The sequence below is a fragment of the Talpa occidentalis genome, unplaced genomic scaffold (assembly GCF_014898055.3).
Source record: "Talpa occidentalis isolate TD23 unplaced genomic scaffold, MPIMG_talOcc4v2.1 talOcc4.2, whole genome shotgun sequence".
In the NCBI taxonomy this organism is placed as follows: domain Eukaryota; kingdom Metazoa; phylum Chordata; class Mammalia; order Eulipotyphla; family Talpidae; genus Talpa; species Talpa occidentalis.
In genome coordinates, this window is record NW_023602073.1 from 142,591,726 (window position 1) to 142,607,932 (window position 16,207).

Sequence of the window (16,207 nt, forward strand, 5' to 3'; positions counted from 1 at the left end):
GGCTTCAAGGGAGAAGCCTGGAAACTGCACCAAGGGCGCTCGTGCCCACTCCAGAGGGCCTGGGAGGCCACTGGAAGCTGCCTCTGCTCCCCAGTGAGGGTGGGACAGGGAGTGGGGGTGAGAGTGAGCCTTTCTCACCTCCAACAGCTTCCAGCAGGAGTCCTGCTCCTCTGCCAGGCTCCTTCTCTGGCTTGAAGCTGTGTGGCGGCAAGGGTCAGGGCCCAGATTCCAGGATTTGCAGAGCAGCAGCTCTGCAGACTGCTCCTGGGGAGGCTGCATTGGGGCGCGGCCTGGGGGCACATCACACCCGCCTCCTGAAAACGCCTCCTGAAACTCGAGACCCTCTCAGAGCCTCTCAGCTGAGGAGCCCTGAGCTCCCCTGCAGGAGAGGTCCCCTCCCCTCCGCCCAAGAAGCCTCCTTTGGAGGGAGATGACTAATTCTAGGTAGCTCATAGCTGGCAAATCATTATGAAACACGGGTCTATTCTTTAATGTGACCCAGAAATCCTGGCTTCTATTTCAGGCTCGTTTTTTGTCTATGGAATCCAGAAATCGTCTCAACATCTCGAGGCTTCAACGTTCTTCTGAAAGGAAAGGCAGGCAGAAGGCACACAGCGGTGCAGGGTGGAGCTGGGCATTCTTGGAAAACTGCAATGCAAGCGCCACGAGCAGCTCATTTCTCTTCGGCAGTGGGTTCTGGGGGTGAGATGTGAGAGCTGATTTGGTTCCCTATTCTTTTAATGTAACCGAGTAAAGAATACTCAACACCCAAATAAAAATAGCATGCATCTTTTTCAACATTAAGTTTGTAGAACCAACGGGATTTGCTCAAGTTTTTGTTTTTGAACCAAGGGCTTTAAAAATAAAGCCCTCTGGAGACAATGACTCACACGGAACAGCCCCGAAGCTGCCTGGGGAGCGGGTGGAGAAAGGGGCCTTCACGTGGGTTCTGGACACTGACCCAGACACAGCCCAGCTCTCAGGTTTTGGGTCTCTTGCTTTTTGGGGGGAAGAGAGAGTGGGTTTATTTCTCACCAGGTCTCTCTGCTACATAGAGCGATGAAGAAAACAAATAGTAACGTGATCTTCACAAATGTTCTCAACGAGAGGCATTCTGATGCAGACACCATTCAGGTCAGCCAGCCTTCGTGACTTGTGCTTTCGGGCACACGCATACAGCCGATGGTTATTCCAAAGCCCAATGCGTGGACGTGTTAGCTGACCGTGGCTTTTGTGTCCGAAAGCCTGAGTGATCACGTCTGTTTCTGTCTACGGAAGCAAGAGGGCAGGTCTATAAACGTGCACGTGACTCGGTGTTTACCGAAGAACCCCTGTGGTCCCCGAGTGCCAGCCTCCTTGCCTCCTGCGGTCAGGGGGAACTCTGGGGCAGCACAGGGGAGGGCATGCACAAGTGTTGAGTTCCGTGAGCACTGAGGGTGGAGTTGCTCAAAACCTGGTTTTAATAAGTTCCCTACATAGTAATGAAGACAGTGTGCGTGGGGTTAGCTACCCTGGTCTGGCAGGTGCTACACAGATGCAGCCTGAATCCGGTTTTAAAAAAAGAAAAAAACAAAGACAAACACAAACTCAAACCAACTCATCAAGAAGACAGCACAGCCTCTGACCTCTCCAAAGAGCAATGTGGTACCGGCCGCAGGTCACCCAAGGGTCACAGGGAGGTGACGCAGGTGGGGGGATGGAGGTAGAGGGAGGTGCCACTTCTTCTCTGGGCACCGCCCGCCTCAATTCTGCACACAAGTAACTTATTTTTTTTTTTTTTGATCTGCAAAATTTTATTAAGCAATAGCTGGACAACTCTTACAACTTCAAATCAAGAAAAAACATGAGATTAATCCATCTCAGTGATAAAGACAGAAAATAACTTGGACAAACCACATCATCATTTTGAATGCAAACCATGAGTGCCTTCTACAACACCTCCCGCACAATCTAATACACAAAATACGTAAGAAGAGAGAGAGGCAAATCAGGGTAAACTCATTAGAATGCAATCAAGAATCTCAACAGATCTTGGCTGGAAAGTAAACAGAGCAGGATGCTGAATTGGAAACCAACAAACCACATGAGAGAGCCGGAGGCACACAAGCGGGCCAGGCCGGTGTGGACGAGAACATGCTGGTGGTGTAGTTTGGTCTGGGGCCTGGGCACCTGCGTCGCGCACTTAGAGCTTAAACGTAAAAAAGGAAAAAAAAAAAAAAAAAGGGAGAAAGGAAACGCCAGTAGTTATAAACTCAGGAATTATGTCCAAATTTACAGTACCAAAATAATGCATTTATAAACAAATGCAGAGACAATGCCCCTTTGGTAAATAGTACAGTGCCTTTTTCAGTCAAACGCATAACCCATGCTTTTCTACAACACGAAAAAGGTTTTATCTACAAGAAACGACGAGATTGTAGACCCCTTCCCTCCCCTTTAAAAGAACTTGTAAACAGAAAATATACAGGTACAAGTAAAGTTACAAGAAAATTGCACAGAGCCAAAGAAATGGAAACAAAATAAGCCTCAACCCTTCAGGGTTCTATCAGCCGTGCGGAGACCACACAGGCACATGGTCTCCAGCTGTGCGCCAAGGAGGGGTGGCCCAACACCCCAACACCATGCCCGACACACCTGTCCCAATTCACTGTGCTCAGGGTTGCTGCCTTAGCCAGGGGACAGACTCCACTGGGGCGTGGGCGCGCCCCCTGCAGACCTGGAGAGCCACACCGTCAGCGCAGCAGGCAGCCGCAGCCCAGGAGGACCCTTCACTCCTTTCCAACCTGCTCTCTGTTCTTTGGGGCAAGGAGTGTCTTAGCTTAGGGCCGTTTCCCAGGGCGCCCGCCGAGCAGGGCACACTCATAGGGAGGGTCCTCCATTGTATCTGGAGTCAGGGCTTTTGTGTGATCTTATGAGCACACATGTGATTCCAAATGCATTTGTTTCTAGAGGGGAACCTTCTAAAGATATTGTTTTAAATGCACTGGTTTATATTTTTCTGCAAATGGCTGTGTTTTGGAACATACCTTCCCAGAATAGTGGTGCCATCCCAGGTGCCCTCCACCTGTTCCAGCTGGATGGGGTTTACAAGGTTGTCCAAGCCCAACTGAGAAGGGCAAATGGAGTCCCTTTTGTGGCAGAGTGTACTTGGGCATGGGGTGGTTGTCTGGCCACCTGCCACGATCCTCAGATGACTTCACCAATTTTACATGACCCCCTGGCGCGCCAGACAAGGGAGCAGTGGCTGTGGGGAGACCCCCGCCTTCGAGTCCTCACACACACTGCCGCAGGTGCCGGCTTTCCTGCATCCCTCGCCCCAGCTCTTCCAGGCCTCTACTCGTGGGCACCTGGTGCAGAGAGGGCTCTGGTTTGATGAGGGCTGAGTTGTAACAAACCTAAAATTGGGCTTTATGGTCACTAACATACCGCTTCCCTCAAACAGGCATGGATTCTCTATACAGCTGCTCATTGGGCTGTTTTTAAATTTAGGGATTCAATGAGGTATCTTAATAGTCATAAATTGCTGTTAGTAACTAGAAAGTATATAAAAGGCTGCCACTTCTAGCACTGAGTAGCAGTAACAGAGGCCAGATGAAAACAGATTTTCAAGTAAAACTGTCATGGGTAACTCAGAAGACCCTGCATCACTCCAGCCACAGACCCTGAGTGGCCTGAGGCCGCTGGGGCCAGGAGAGCAGGGCAGGCAGCTGCTGTTCACCTGGGGTCACTCTCGTGTGCGAAACACCCGAGACAAGAGACTCTCAACATGGGGAAGACGCCTAAGGCAGCGAGCTGAGAGTTTAGGAAGTTTCATTATGTTCTACAGAGACTTCTTCACACTGGCATTCGCCCCTCTACATTCGCTCTTATGAAATTTCTAAAGTGTACCCTTTCATGGCCTTTATATCCCAACACCCAGGTCAGAATGTTGGAACCTGAAACCAACTACCTGGCAGTTCCTTCCTCTGCCACTCTCGTCCTAATCAGTCCCTTCCTCATTTCATGACACCTTTCATTTCCAATTAAAAAATTTTCAAAAGATGTATTATTTTAGGATGTGTTATCTCAAAGGAATCTCCTTTATATACAATCAATACAGCAAAATGCAACAAACAAACAAACAAACAAACAAAAAACCAAACCTTTGAAGGATCAATAGAAATATTTTCCCCATCAGGAAAAGTCATGAATTGTCCAGCATAAAAGCCTTCTATCATATCTTCTTTATTTCTTGCAGCAAAATATACTGCTACCAGTAAGTCGTTACAAACCATACTATTTTTCTAAATAAATAATAAAATGGGCATAACTCACCAATACAGAGTAACAAAATAACTCCTAAAAACACTATTAAAGCAAGATAAATAATTAACTCTTGGGCAATAAAACAGGAATTGCATTTAAATTATTGTTTCAGAAATAGGCTATAACCATTATTGCACAACTAATAATAAGCACGGGAACATCTTATCAGGCTATAGACACTCATATGAAAGAATCCTTTAGTTCCGAAAACATTGCTAAATTCTTTCTGGAAGAACGTGCCCACCAAAATCAGGTCCAGTATTTTAAAATATAAAATGGGAGCCTGGAATCAGCTGGAGACGCCCCTCCCCAGGTTTAAAGCCCTCCCCGCTGTCTCTCCTGGGGCCGGAGGCAGAGCTGAGTGAAGGTGGCGCCTCGCGCTGCGGAAGGAATGGGCCGGGTTCTTTTCTAATTTTTAAACCAAAAAAAGGGAGTAGAAAATTATTTTGAAAATACTTCCCTGTGGTGTCTTCCGCTATTCTCCTTTCCAAAGGAGTCCAAATGGAGGCGCCTGAGCTCAGCTCCCAGGCTCCTGCCTCACACATCCCCGGGAGCAAGTGAGCTGGCGCTCTGGGCCCTCGGCGCCCCGGGACGAGAGGGGAGAAACAGCGTCTCGGTGCATTTTTACCTCTCAGCTGAGAGTAGCCGGCAGACTAGCTCAAGCACTCTACTTTTAACAAATTTTCCTCCTCAGCCTGCACAATTACACAACTTTTTCTCCTAGAGAAGATGGCGGGAGGTTTGCAGAGTTAACTGGGACTCTTTTAATACCCTGGCAAATGCTTACATTTTTTGGGTTACACTTCTAACCTACTGGGAAACACTTCCAGTCGATACCCTCAGCACTTTGGGAGACAAAATGTCGGTGTTTCCTCACGGGAAAGACGTTTTCCGGAGGAAACAGCATGGGGGAGGGGAACAGAGGTGGCTGCTAGGCCAGTGGACATCTAGGGGCTTGGTGCTGCTCCCCCAGCACTGGAGCTGGGCCCCTGCCCCGCCTCCTCCCGAGTGGTCACACCCAGTGGGCACTAACGGCCTCAGGGTGAGTGTCTTCACAGAGGGGCTCCCACCGGCCTGGGCTCCTCCTGCCCCGCCCCACCCCCATGCCCTCTCCCACGCCCTCAGGAGCAAGCCACTCTCACCTGCCCTAGCACCTGTGACTTGTACCAGCCCAGCAGTGGTCTCCCCAGATGCCCTTCATTCCGCAAGTCACCTTGTGGGGAGCGACATCGTGTGTGTGAATTAAATCTCGTTCCCCCCAGGAGAGCCTGGATCTTCCGGATTTTTGGTTGTTTTTCGAAAAGGGTTTTGTTTTCACGCCCGTGGCGAGGATGTGGAGGTGAAAAGCACCGGCCACGCGCAGCCCCTTCCTTCCCAGGCCCAGCAGCTGCAGCCCAGCTGCCCTCCCACCCAGCCCGGGCACCTCGCACCTCTGTTCGCAAACAACCCTCTCCTGCACTGTGTTTTTGTTTGAAAAGAAAGAAGACAATAAAGGATAATAAAAAACCCAACAAACAACAGCGAATAAAGGTCGGTGCCCTCTCCCGGGCGGAGCCTCTTCCAGTATCGCCCTGTCTTCCAGCCCAGGACCGGGGCCGCCGCTCGGCCTCCATGCGGTCTGGTCACTTGAGGCGCTGCGTCACGTTGGCCAGGGCCACGGCGAAGGCCTGCACGGCTGAGAAGGGGTACTGGAAGTCCAGAATGTACGCGTTGCCGTCGATCCTTCCAAACTGCATCACCTAGGGGTGTGGGAGGGGGTGAAGCAAAGACATGAAAGGTACTAGGCGGAAGCCGGCCCCACAGAGCAGCAGCGCTGGCTGAGATGTCTGCCACCCAGAGTGACTCTGAACAAGCTTCTCAGCTGACTACAAGTTTGTCGGAAATAAAGGGTCAGAGGAGCACGCTGGACAATACAGTGGGGAGACGAGGTCTCAGCGTGCAAAGTTCCGGGTCCAACGAAGTGGGCCTCCCCCAGGGCTCCACCCCCAGCCCGCCCTGTCATCTCACACTTTCCATGGCCCCAGCCTATGGCACTGTCAGGTGACACGCGCCTATAGCCGTCTACCAGCTTCTGCAGATCCCTAGGACAAGGACTGTCTGCTTCCCTCACTGCTCTAGCGTCAGCACTGAGAGTAGGGGTGGCCCAGCTCTCGTTAAGAGCTGATGGTGAGAATTTCAGGCTTTTAGGGGACGCACTTGCGGGCACAACTACTTAACTCTGCTGCTGAAGGGCAGAGCGGCCGTGGCAATGCCGCAGTGCACAGGTATGGCTGAGGCCATAAAAAGCAGCAGCAGCCAGAATGGTCTGGGGGCCACCATCTGCCGCCTCCTGGCTCAGAGGATGGCCAGGTATACTGGCCAGATGCTCAGGGAGTGTATGTTGAGCCAATTAATGAAAATGCAACTTGAGGTCTGTGAGGCAAAGGGAAGGCCAGGGCCGTGGAGAAAGGCAGTCCAGCACACTGGCCATGCAGAGGGCCCCACCACCCTTCAAGGCTGGGGCAGAACTGCCACATTGCCCAAGTGTGTCTGTACCGGGAGGAGAGTCGCATGCTGCCAGAGAATGGGGTATGATTTAATAAACAGAGAAATGAGCAAATTAGTTAAAAAAAAAAAAAAGCAATTATTTAGTCTAGGGGAGAAAATCTAGACAAGAATTGTGCAGAAGAACAAGCACTGCTGGTTAACCACGCCACGCAGCTCCGCATCACACTGACTGGCACGAGAAGGTACATGATGGCTGCTGACTTAACTGGGAATGGGGCTCATGTTCCTTGGGAAGATGCCAAGGAATAGAAGCATGTTCTTTCCAACAGGGCAGCAGGTGCCAGGAGCAAGCAAGCAGAGCTGGGAGCAGTGCCGCGGTGGGCAGGTGCTGGGAGCGGGCAGGGGCCTGCTAGTTTTCCTCTTGGGAGTCCCAGCCCAAGTGGCCTTTAAAGACCAGTGGCTGCAGGGCTGTGATTAGAAACGCCAAGGAGAGCAAGCTGCGCTGTCTCCAAGGGCCCCAGCGGGCTCCCGCAAGGCCAGAGCACCGCAGCCTTGGCCCGGCTGTTAAGCTGCCCCAGACCCTCACGGGGCAGCAGGGACCAGGCAGCAGCCACGGGTCCTGCCAGGCTGGGGACATGGACGGCTGGCGTCCGGAGCACCCCCTGCTTTCTTACCTGCCGCCCTTCCAGCTCGATCTGGAAGTTCTTTGCCGACTCCTGGGTCACCCGCCCCCCAAAGTCCAGCTGGTACACCTGGGTGGCCTCGTTCCACAGGGGCTGCTTGTTGGCCATGACGTACACGAAGCCCTGGCTGCCCAGCCGCCCGTCCTCCTTCTCGTTGGCCTTCCGGCACTTGAACTCCTCCAGCTCGCTGGCCGTCCGGGGGTTCCTCTTGCTCTTCCAGCCCTTCTTGCTGCCCTGGCTCTGGTTCATCAGCTCGTCCCCGCTGATGAAGAGCTCCGGCTCGCTCTCCGAGCTGTCCTGGAACTCGTTGGTCTTATTCAACTTCTTTGACTTGAGCTGGTCCTTCTGGCTCTTGGCTTTCTTCTTCTCTCTCCCCAGGCGGGGGCTGGAGATCAGGGAGTTAAAGTCACTCAAAGTCCGAGCCTCCTTCTTCATTTTGCCCTCAGTGATGGCCTGGACGTTCCCTTCCTCCGCCCGGCTGTCCAGGCGCTTGCGGTTCTTCTTCCCGAACTTCTCCGAGCGCTGGGGGACCGGGCTTTCCGTGAGGGAGAGGACCTCCTGGAAGTTGTCGGCCGCCTCCACCATCACCTCGGTACCCAGGTGGCCCTGGAGGTCTGCCGGCGGCGGGGACACCAGGGGCTTCTCCACCACCAAGTGTGCCTTGGGGGGGAGTGTGCCCTGGGGGTTCTGCATGGGCGGGCACGCGCCATAGGAACTCCAGGGGTGCAAGGCGATGGGTGGCAGCTGTAAACTAGAGCACGTGCTGCTTCCTGGATACATGGGGGGCAGGGTGCAGTAGGAGAGGCTGGGCGGGTAGGCGGGCTGGAGGACCAGGGCGGGCTCCTGCTGTGCAAACGGCGTGGGAGACAGGGCGTCTTTGGGGGAGCAAGGGGCCTGCACCCCGGGTACAGGGGGCGCGGCATAGCTTCCTGGGTAAGGCCCTGCCATCCCATAGCCGGGCTGGAAAGTGGCAGTGGGGCTGGCGGGAGACTTGGGGGAGACGAAGGGCCCGCGGGCCACGTCCAGGTGCTGGCCCGGGCCCACGCCCAGCGGGGGCAGCTTCAGGGGCTGGGGCCCCCCGGCCGGCGCTGTCCTGTCCTGAGGGACCCAGATGTCCTCCCCCAGCCCGGGGTCCCACTGGTACGGGGGCGGCCGCTTCAGGGTCCCCGCCGCCTCGGGCAGCGCGGGGTGGCGCAGGGGCTTGTCGGCGGGGCCGAGCGGGGCCAGCGCCTCGTCCTCCGTGAAGGCCGAGTTCACGTAGTCGGCGCGGTCGCGGTCGCGGGCGCCGTCCAGGCCGTAGGGGCTCGCGGGGGGCAGCGCGGCGGCGCCCCCGCCGGGCTCGGGCCTGCCGGCGCCCGCGCTGCACTGGCTGCAGGTGTAGAGGCCGGGCGCGGCGCGCGGCGCGGGGAAGGGCGCGGGGCCCTTGGGCTTGGGCGGCGGCGGGTGCGGGGGCGGCGGCGGGGCGCGCGGGGGCTCCAGCAGCTGCGCCGCCCGCAGGGCCGCCTCGCGGTTGTTCCTGCGCAGCGTGGCGTGGATCAGGCCGTCCGGCCGCGGCGCCGCGCGGCTCGCCAGGTCGGGGTACGGGGGCGGGTCCCCCGGCGGGAGGGCGTAGCGCGGCGCGCTCAGGCGGGTCAGGGTGGCGCTGGCGCCGGGCGCGGGCCCCTTCCTGTCGGCGGGCGCGAGGCGCAGCGCGGCGCCGGGCGCGGGCAGCGTGTAGGGGCTCTGGGCGCAGAGCGCGCGCGTGCGCGGCCGGCACACCTCCTCCACGTTGCCGCTGCTGTCGAAGGTGGTGATGCGCTCGTAGCCGGGCGGCGGCTGGTAGTGCGCGGGGTGCGGCGCGAAGTCGCCCCTCTTGGCGCAGGCGTCCAGCGGGGGCGGCGCCGGCAGCGGCGGCGGGGGGGCCGCCGTGGTGGGCGCGGCGGGGATGGTTCCCGGGTACGGCGGCGGGGGGTTCATCTTCGCCGCCGGGACCTCCGCGGGGGCGCCGAAGCCCACCGCGTCCCCCTCGGCGGGCAGCGGCGGCGGCCCGGGGCGCAGGGCCTTGGCCGCCTTCTGCAGCGGCTCGTGCTCGCGGTCCCCGGGGTCCCCCGCCGGCAGCTGCGCGGCCCCCGGGGCGGGGGGCGGCAGGGCCAGGGGCGCCGGGGCGGGGACGACGCGGCCCAGCTCCACGCCGCCGAAGATCACCTGCCCCGGGCTGGCGTAGCGGCTGGAGACCGGGAACGCGGCGGCGCCGTCCCCCGCCAGCTCGGCGGCGCCCGCGGCCGTGGTCTGGTTGGTCAGGACGTCCAGCTGCACGTTCTGGTTGGCCAGCAGGGACTGCACCAGCCCGATGCTCTGCGTGGGGGACATCGCCTGGGCCGAGCTGTGGATGGGGGCGATGGGGATGTTCACCGTACAGGGGGGGTTGCTCTCAGGGACGCCCGACGCGCCGGTCACTGGAAGGAAACGAGAAACACCTGCTTACAAGGAGCGGCAGCACGCGGACGGGGCGCGCCCACTCCGGACCCTTTCCAGAGCAAGATGCAACGGCTACGGAGGAGAGGTGTTTGCTGGGGGAAGGCTGAGCTGTTCGGTTTATACAGTTTCTCCGTTTAGGAAGGGCCCCTGGCTGGATCTGAGGGCGGCCTGGCATGTCCTTGGCGAAGGGCAAGGTCAGCCTTCCCGTGAACACTTTCCAGCGAACACTGAGGATGTGTGGCAGCGCGGCCGCCGGGTACAGCGCAGCTACTCCATTAAATGTCTGAAGATGCCTTTTACACGAAGCCATCGAGTCTTCCTGCAAGACTCGGCAGGTCTGCCCTCCTCGGGGACTGGCGGGGGCCTAGCGAGGGGGTGTCACGCAGCACACGGATATCTGGAATTTTACTTAAGTTTCTGTGAATAGATCCATGTGGGATGCAGTAGAGAAACCAATGAAAGGATTCCCCTAGCAAATCTCACTCCTGCTTTCGCCTGTGTATTAGGTGAGGTCGACCCTCACCAAGGACACCCCGGGAGCCCAGCCTGCAGACGCGCTGCAGGTCACCGCAAAGCTCGACCCCAGCTCTCTGCTCCGGCAGGTGCCGCTCAGCTCCTGTCCGTCTTCGCATGTGTGGCCCCCGCAAAGCCTGGCTGACCTGCCGGCACTACACCAGGGGCCAGCTAGCTTATCCAGGCAAAGCCCCGTGTCTGGCCGGCTCTTGCCACTTCCCTGGGTCCCCTAGTGAGACCCACCTCGGGGCTGCAGGGACGTGGGTTTTCTGTCTCAGGTTTTCTGTCCTCCCGCTTTTCTCTCCCTTGTGTGTGCTACTGACAGGGGGTGCCCTCCCCACGGGAGGGAAGAGTCCCCCTGTTGAGTCCCCAGAACCCCAAGACAAAACGTTCCCTCCTCTCACCATCTCACCAGGAACCCCAGACAGGAGCCCCAGCAGCAGTTGAGCTTAGCGAGAGCTTCATTAATCACATTCTGGGAGAACTGGGAGGGCATGAAGGGGAGTGGAGAAGGTACTTGTAACTGGCTGGGAGGTTCTGAACCGGGGGGGGGGGGTGGGGTGTGCTATAAAGTTCAAACGTGTGAGGCTTCACCAAACTGCACGTTTCTATGCACGTTAGCGTATTAGGGCCGCCTCAGGCCTGGAATGTCCACTCCTGCAAGGAGGCACAGCACCCGAGAATCGCCAGGCCCCTATCCAAAGTGCAGTGCCACAGGTGAAAAACTGGACTGAGAGAAGGTAAACAAGTCCTCCAAGTTCAGAGCTCAAGTTGGGGTGCATGCCCCTCCCTGCCCCATCATAGGGTTTTCCTGGCTAAGAAACCGCGTGCTTTGAGATCCTTGCTTGTGATGAGAGGAGTCTCTAAAATTGTAGGGACTCAAAACACTTCTGAGAACAATTATATGCAAATAATTGGCAGATTAATTAGAAATCATTGTAATCTATTAATCAAAATAGGCCACCCCCCACCCCCCACCCCCACCATGAAACACTTAAGATACTACAGATATTCTAAGACTGTAAACTGGGATTTTCAAAACATGTGTCAGGACTAAACCTTCACCGCAGACTCGGCTGCTGTGCCCTGTGTGCGCACCGGGAGAGGTATTTAAATGTAAAGGTTTTATGTCCTGCACAGGGAGGAAGCTTGAGACTGGGCTCTTGGGCACCCAGGGTCACGGGAGTGACGCCCTTTCCAAGCAGGACTGAAAGGATGAGAGCTGACCCAGGGTTTTGGAGACTGGGTCTGGGTTCAGATTTTACTGAGACCTGCTTAGTCCTGTTAATCTCTCTGTCCAGGCACAGGCCCGAGGATTATGTAAACAGGCGGCACTGTGTCCTTCATTGTCCTTGCTCCCCTCCCTCCACTCCAGACCAGTGACAGCAGGTGACGTTCTCCTGGGACATGCCACCACACCCACCCACCTTCCCGGGGACCTTAGCATTTCCCCGTCAGGGCAGCAGGCCGGGGTGACTACCAGAGCTCCCAACGCGACCCACTCGCCACAGGCAGGTATGGACACACCTGGCAAATCGTCTTCATCCTCACTGAAAACATTGGGGTTGAAGACAGGTAAGTTAATGCAGTCCATGGAAACCTTCCGAACCTCTGGGAGGTAGACGGTCATCTGCCGCGGCTGGAGATGCAGGAGGCTGGTTTTATAGATTACTGTGGGGAGGAGAGCTGGGTTAGTGGAGAGGCCAGAGAAGAGCCGCGGTGCCCAGAGTCTCGGGAGGAGGGGCAGAGCTGCCCTGCTCACGGTCTGGGTTCAAGCTCTCATTGGAGTCCAGCGCTCATCTATAGAACCGCATACACTTTCAGCGTGAAACACCTACCTTACACCTTAGACTCTTCTGGAACAAGTGGGGGCATGATAAACACACTTTTTTTAGCCCCTCATTTGCAATCAGATCATTTTAGTGAAAACAGCTGTGATGACCACAGTGCCATGGGCAGCTGTGATGACCCTGGGAATCCGAGCTGTCTGGACCAGGCGGGAGTGAATGCAGTTTGTACTCAGGACTGGATTCTTCTCTTGCTGACCTTCCACTTCAGTGTCATGATCAGGCTAGACACATACAGGGAACTTCCGCATGATCTCTGAACACTAAGATTTAACTGCATTAATAGGGACGCTAAAGAGAAGGTCTGGAGTGTGACTAGAACACTCAGGGGAGGGAACACATGGAGAAATCATGAATTTAAGATCCACAGTGGGTTAAAATCAGGATGAACGGGCCTCATTTTCGGTTCCGTTTAGTGTTCTCTCCTCTGAAGTGCTGAGGAGCTGTGACGGTGGTGCTGGTGTTCTGGAGCCAGGCCCCGGGCCACACGCAGTAGCCCCTGTAGCCGCTGGGTGAGGGCACAGCAGGCACCGTGGAAGCCTCCCCCGGGGCTGCACTCACACTGGCGCTGGGCTGACCAGGCTCGGTCGTTTCGGGCTTACTCACAAGTTCACATTTCATGTCCGAGAAGGAGAATATGACTTTTGGCTTAAAAACTCTGGATGGTTTCATGTAGCTCAAGAATTAATGCTTTAATTAAAATGCTATTCTTTGTCATTCAGATCGACAGAGAAATAAAGTTTAAAAATCTCAGGAGGGCTTAAAATAATATCAGTTGCCTCTAGGGGGAAAGAAAAATAGGTGATGGGTAGAGTAAATTCAATCAATTTATTCCATGTCTTTAAAATCAAGAAATGCAAAATAAATATCAAACACAAAACATTCACGGGTCAGATCATTCTAACTGAAGGAAACAAATCACCCACTGTGGGAACAGTGTCCCTCTTAAATCTACAGTGTCAGTGAATGCTCGTCAGGGCGCCATATGTAACATACCTTCCAGAACCCCAGAGTTAATGTCTTTTCTCTAGTAGGAGCAAGGGGAAAAGTCTCCCAGCTTGACAAAGAATGGTAAGAGCAGAAACACTCTTTGAAAAGGTCAAGGACTCAGACCCTGGAGGGGCCAGATTTCCGCAAAAAGCGTGTCCCTGGGTGCTCCACTGGGCAGCCCGTGCCCCCCAGGCACTCCCATCTCTTAAGGTCCTGGTGGATTTATTGGTGGGTCTAGTCAACATTCAAGAAATAAGGGCAGAATGAAAAGCTGCATTAAGTAAATGCTCACTGCAACACCTTCCCCAGCGCTCACCACGCAGATACCCCCGCAGAGCTGGGGCTTTACTGCAAGCACCGCAGACATCGGGCTTTACTGCACTACTGGGCATAAGAGGGATTCCAAGTCATGGAAAATATTTTGAGAGTTCTTTCTGGGTAGGGATTGTCGCTTTTTATGTTAAACTTTAATTCCTCTTTTTCTTGGACCTGAGAAAGCTCAACATGAAAAAACCAAATGCAGCACGTTTACCAAGTCTCTGCAGATGCGGCCACAGCAACAGGTCTTTCTTAATACCTGCTTTGCAAGATTTATCTCAAAGGATATGTGTCTGAAACAACAGGCCGATTTAGAATTTTTTCAAAAACCATTTTTAGTAGGTCACACAGAGTACATTCAAGATGGTGCCACCAGCCACAGATGAGCCCTGCCTGGCTAAGCTGTGGGCAATGTTAAATGACCCAGCAGCCCAGCAGGGGGTCCAGCACCCACCCCTGTCCCTGAGAAGAGATGGCAAGTGAGAACTATGCTTTTGGGGGGTTGGGGGTGTCAACCAGTGGAAAGGCAATTCTCAGTTCCCGACCAGCTTGTACTCCCAGTTCCAGATTCTTCCATATCCCTGGCTTCTCATGGGCAGGACATCCATCTGGTACAAGAAATGAACTCTCTACTGATTTATGTCTAAGAACTGTACTAACAGCCAGCCAACTTGTTAGTCTGTAGCATCTTTTTCTTGACTTTCTTCGGGAGTTTCTTTGACTCAAGAACCTAAAGGTGCTGGTACCAAAACCTGCCCACAGTAAAAAGTCCAGAAATCAAAAATAACCAGAAGCCTATGAGAGCTTTTATAAGATATAAGCCAGAGTTTACATTAAAATAATGAAAGCGTCGTTGGCAAAAAATCAATTTGTGTGACAATGCAATTTTTGGTGAACTCTAAGTAGCTAAGAGTCAGAGTGGACCCTTTGTTATATTCAGGCTAATCTTCTGAGCTCACATTCCGCTTTAAGCCACCAGAAACTGAAAGCGTTGGACTTGAGCCCCCACAGGGAGAGCAAGCAGAGAGGAGGATGTGTTTTTACCTGCACCAAGGTTGGTTGGCAGGAAAGCAGCCAAGCCCACAATCTTAAATTTGGTTCCCCAGATATTAGACGTGACCTGAGCAAGATAGTTGTGCTGTGGAGAGAAAAGAAACAGGAAGAAAAATCACAATCTATTTCTATATTTTCTAGCAATCACTGAAGAAAAATGTTAATGCTTTAATGCTTTTTGCTTTGAAAGTCACAGGTGGGCATGACCATAATTACTCATTCTCTAGATCATTCTGCCAGTTTTACCACTAGAAGTGAACTACAGTATGTCAGGCGCCCGTTTTTAAAAGGGGCTCACCTGTCACGCCTCTCAAGGTGGGAACGAGGGGCTGTGTCCCAGCGCCCACAGGTGTGCCAGGCAGAGCACCACAAGTGACTGGGGGACACTATCTTCATCTCGCCCTCTCCCTGTCAGTGGGGAGAGAGAGCGCCTAGTTCTGAACCCATTCTTATCCCTGGCATTTCTCCTGAAAATGTCACCTGCATTGGTAGCATTATATCCAGAAATAGCCCAATCGTCTAGTTCTTTGCTCATCAATAAATTTTCAGAAACTTAAAAAAAAAGTTGGCACTGTGCCCAGGCCACGCAGGCACGCATGTGCCAGGGCAGTGATAACACAAATAAAATACAGCCCCTCGAAGAGCCTACAACCTGATGGAGAAGAGGCATAGCATCATTTGCGTACAAGGATCCTGGGGAAACCTCATGAGGGAGTGTAATGCGGTGCTTCGGGATTATGGCAGCTGAGCAAGGGAGGGAAGCTCCCGGATGGAGGTGAAGTCAGGCCTGGAGGTATGCAGGCAGAGACAGGGGCAAGGAGATGGAGCAAATGACCCCGGTGACCCCAGCACGGTAGAGCAGGAGAGGCCAGTACATAGTGAGGATGCGGGGTGGCCCCTTGGGGGTGTGAGGCACCAAGGGTGCCAATAGAAAAAAGACTGGCAGGGCCAGACTATGGCCACCATCAGCCCAGCAGGGGCACAGGTGAGAAGGGTGGCATGTCCCAGCCCCAGCTGCCTGTGGGGCAATTCGGGTGGTGCAAGGGGATTGCCTAAGATGGGAGGCGATCCCGCCGGATGTGGATGATATGGACTGGGGGTGAGGGCAGAGAGGAGGGTGATTGCCACCACGTGGGGAGCAGCAGGGACCGGCAGCATATGGGCGCGGAGTAGGCAGAGGGGACAGCTACCAGCAAGCACCCAGCCAGGAGGGGACAGCCATTACCTGAGTGATGTCTTCAAAGGGAAACTCTCTCCGCGTCAGGCTGGGCGAGCCGACTGACGGCTTACGCATGGGCAGCCGAGGAGACCGGGACATCTCCTGGGCGGCCCGGGACAACTTGGGGGACTTGCGAGCCTCGATGTTGATCCTGCGAGACAAGGCCCTAAGTCAGGCCCCTCACTGCAGGAGGGTGCAGGCCACCCCTGGCCCAGGGGCCAGATCCCAGACCCGTCCCACACTTCAGTGTGTAGGCACATGGAGGTCACTGCCTGGCGGTCAGGTCCCAGAGCCTGCTTTGGTTTTATGAACACGCAGGAAGGAGGACAGATTGG

At 54.9% G+C, this 16,207-nt stretch overlaps 1 protein-coding gene across 6 annotated transcripts in view; it reads right to left on the bottom strand.

The window, feature by feature from the left end:
* Nucleotides 1-396: 396 nt before the first annotated feature.
* The window catches only part of TULP4 (TUB like protein 4), a 158,192-nt gene continuing 142,381 nt past the window's right edge, over nt 397-16,207 (bottom strand). For 5 of the 6 annotated variants that reach the window (XM_054697930.1, XM_054697929.1, XM_037520588.2 and 2 more), the window contains 5 exons: nt 15,879-16,023; nt 14,645-14,738; nt 11,973-12,116; nt 7,467-9,910; nt 1,278-6,044 (listed from right to left, as the gene is read on the bottom strand). In XM_054697930.1, the coding sequence (XP_054553905.1) occupies nt 5,928-6,044; nt 7,467-9,910; nt 11,973-12,116; nt 14,645-14,738; nt 15,879-16,023 (2,944 nt within the window). In that variant the 3' untranslated portion in view covers nt 1,278-5,927. The other variant, XR_008552818.1, reaches the window with a different exon arrangement.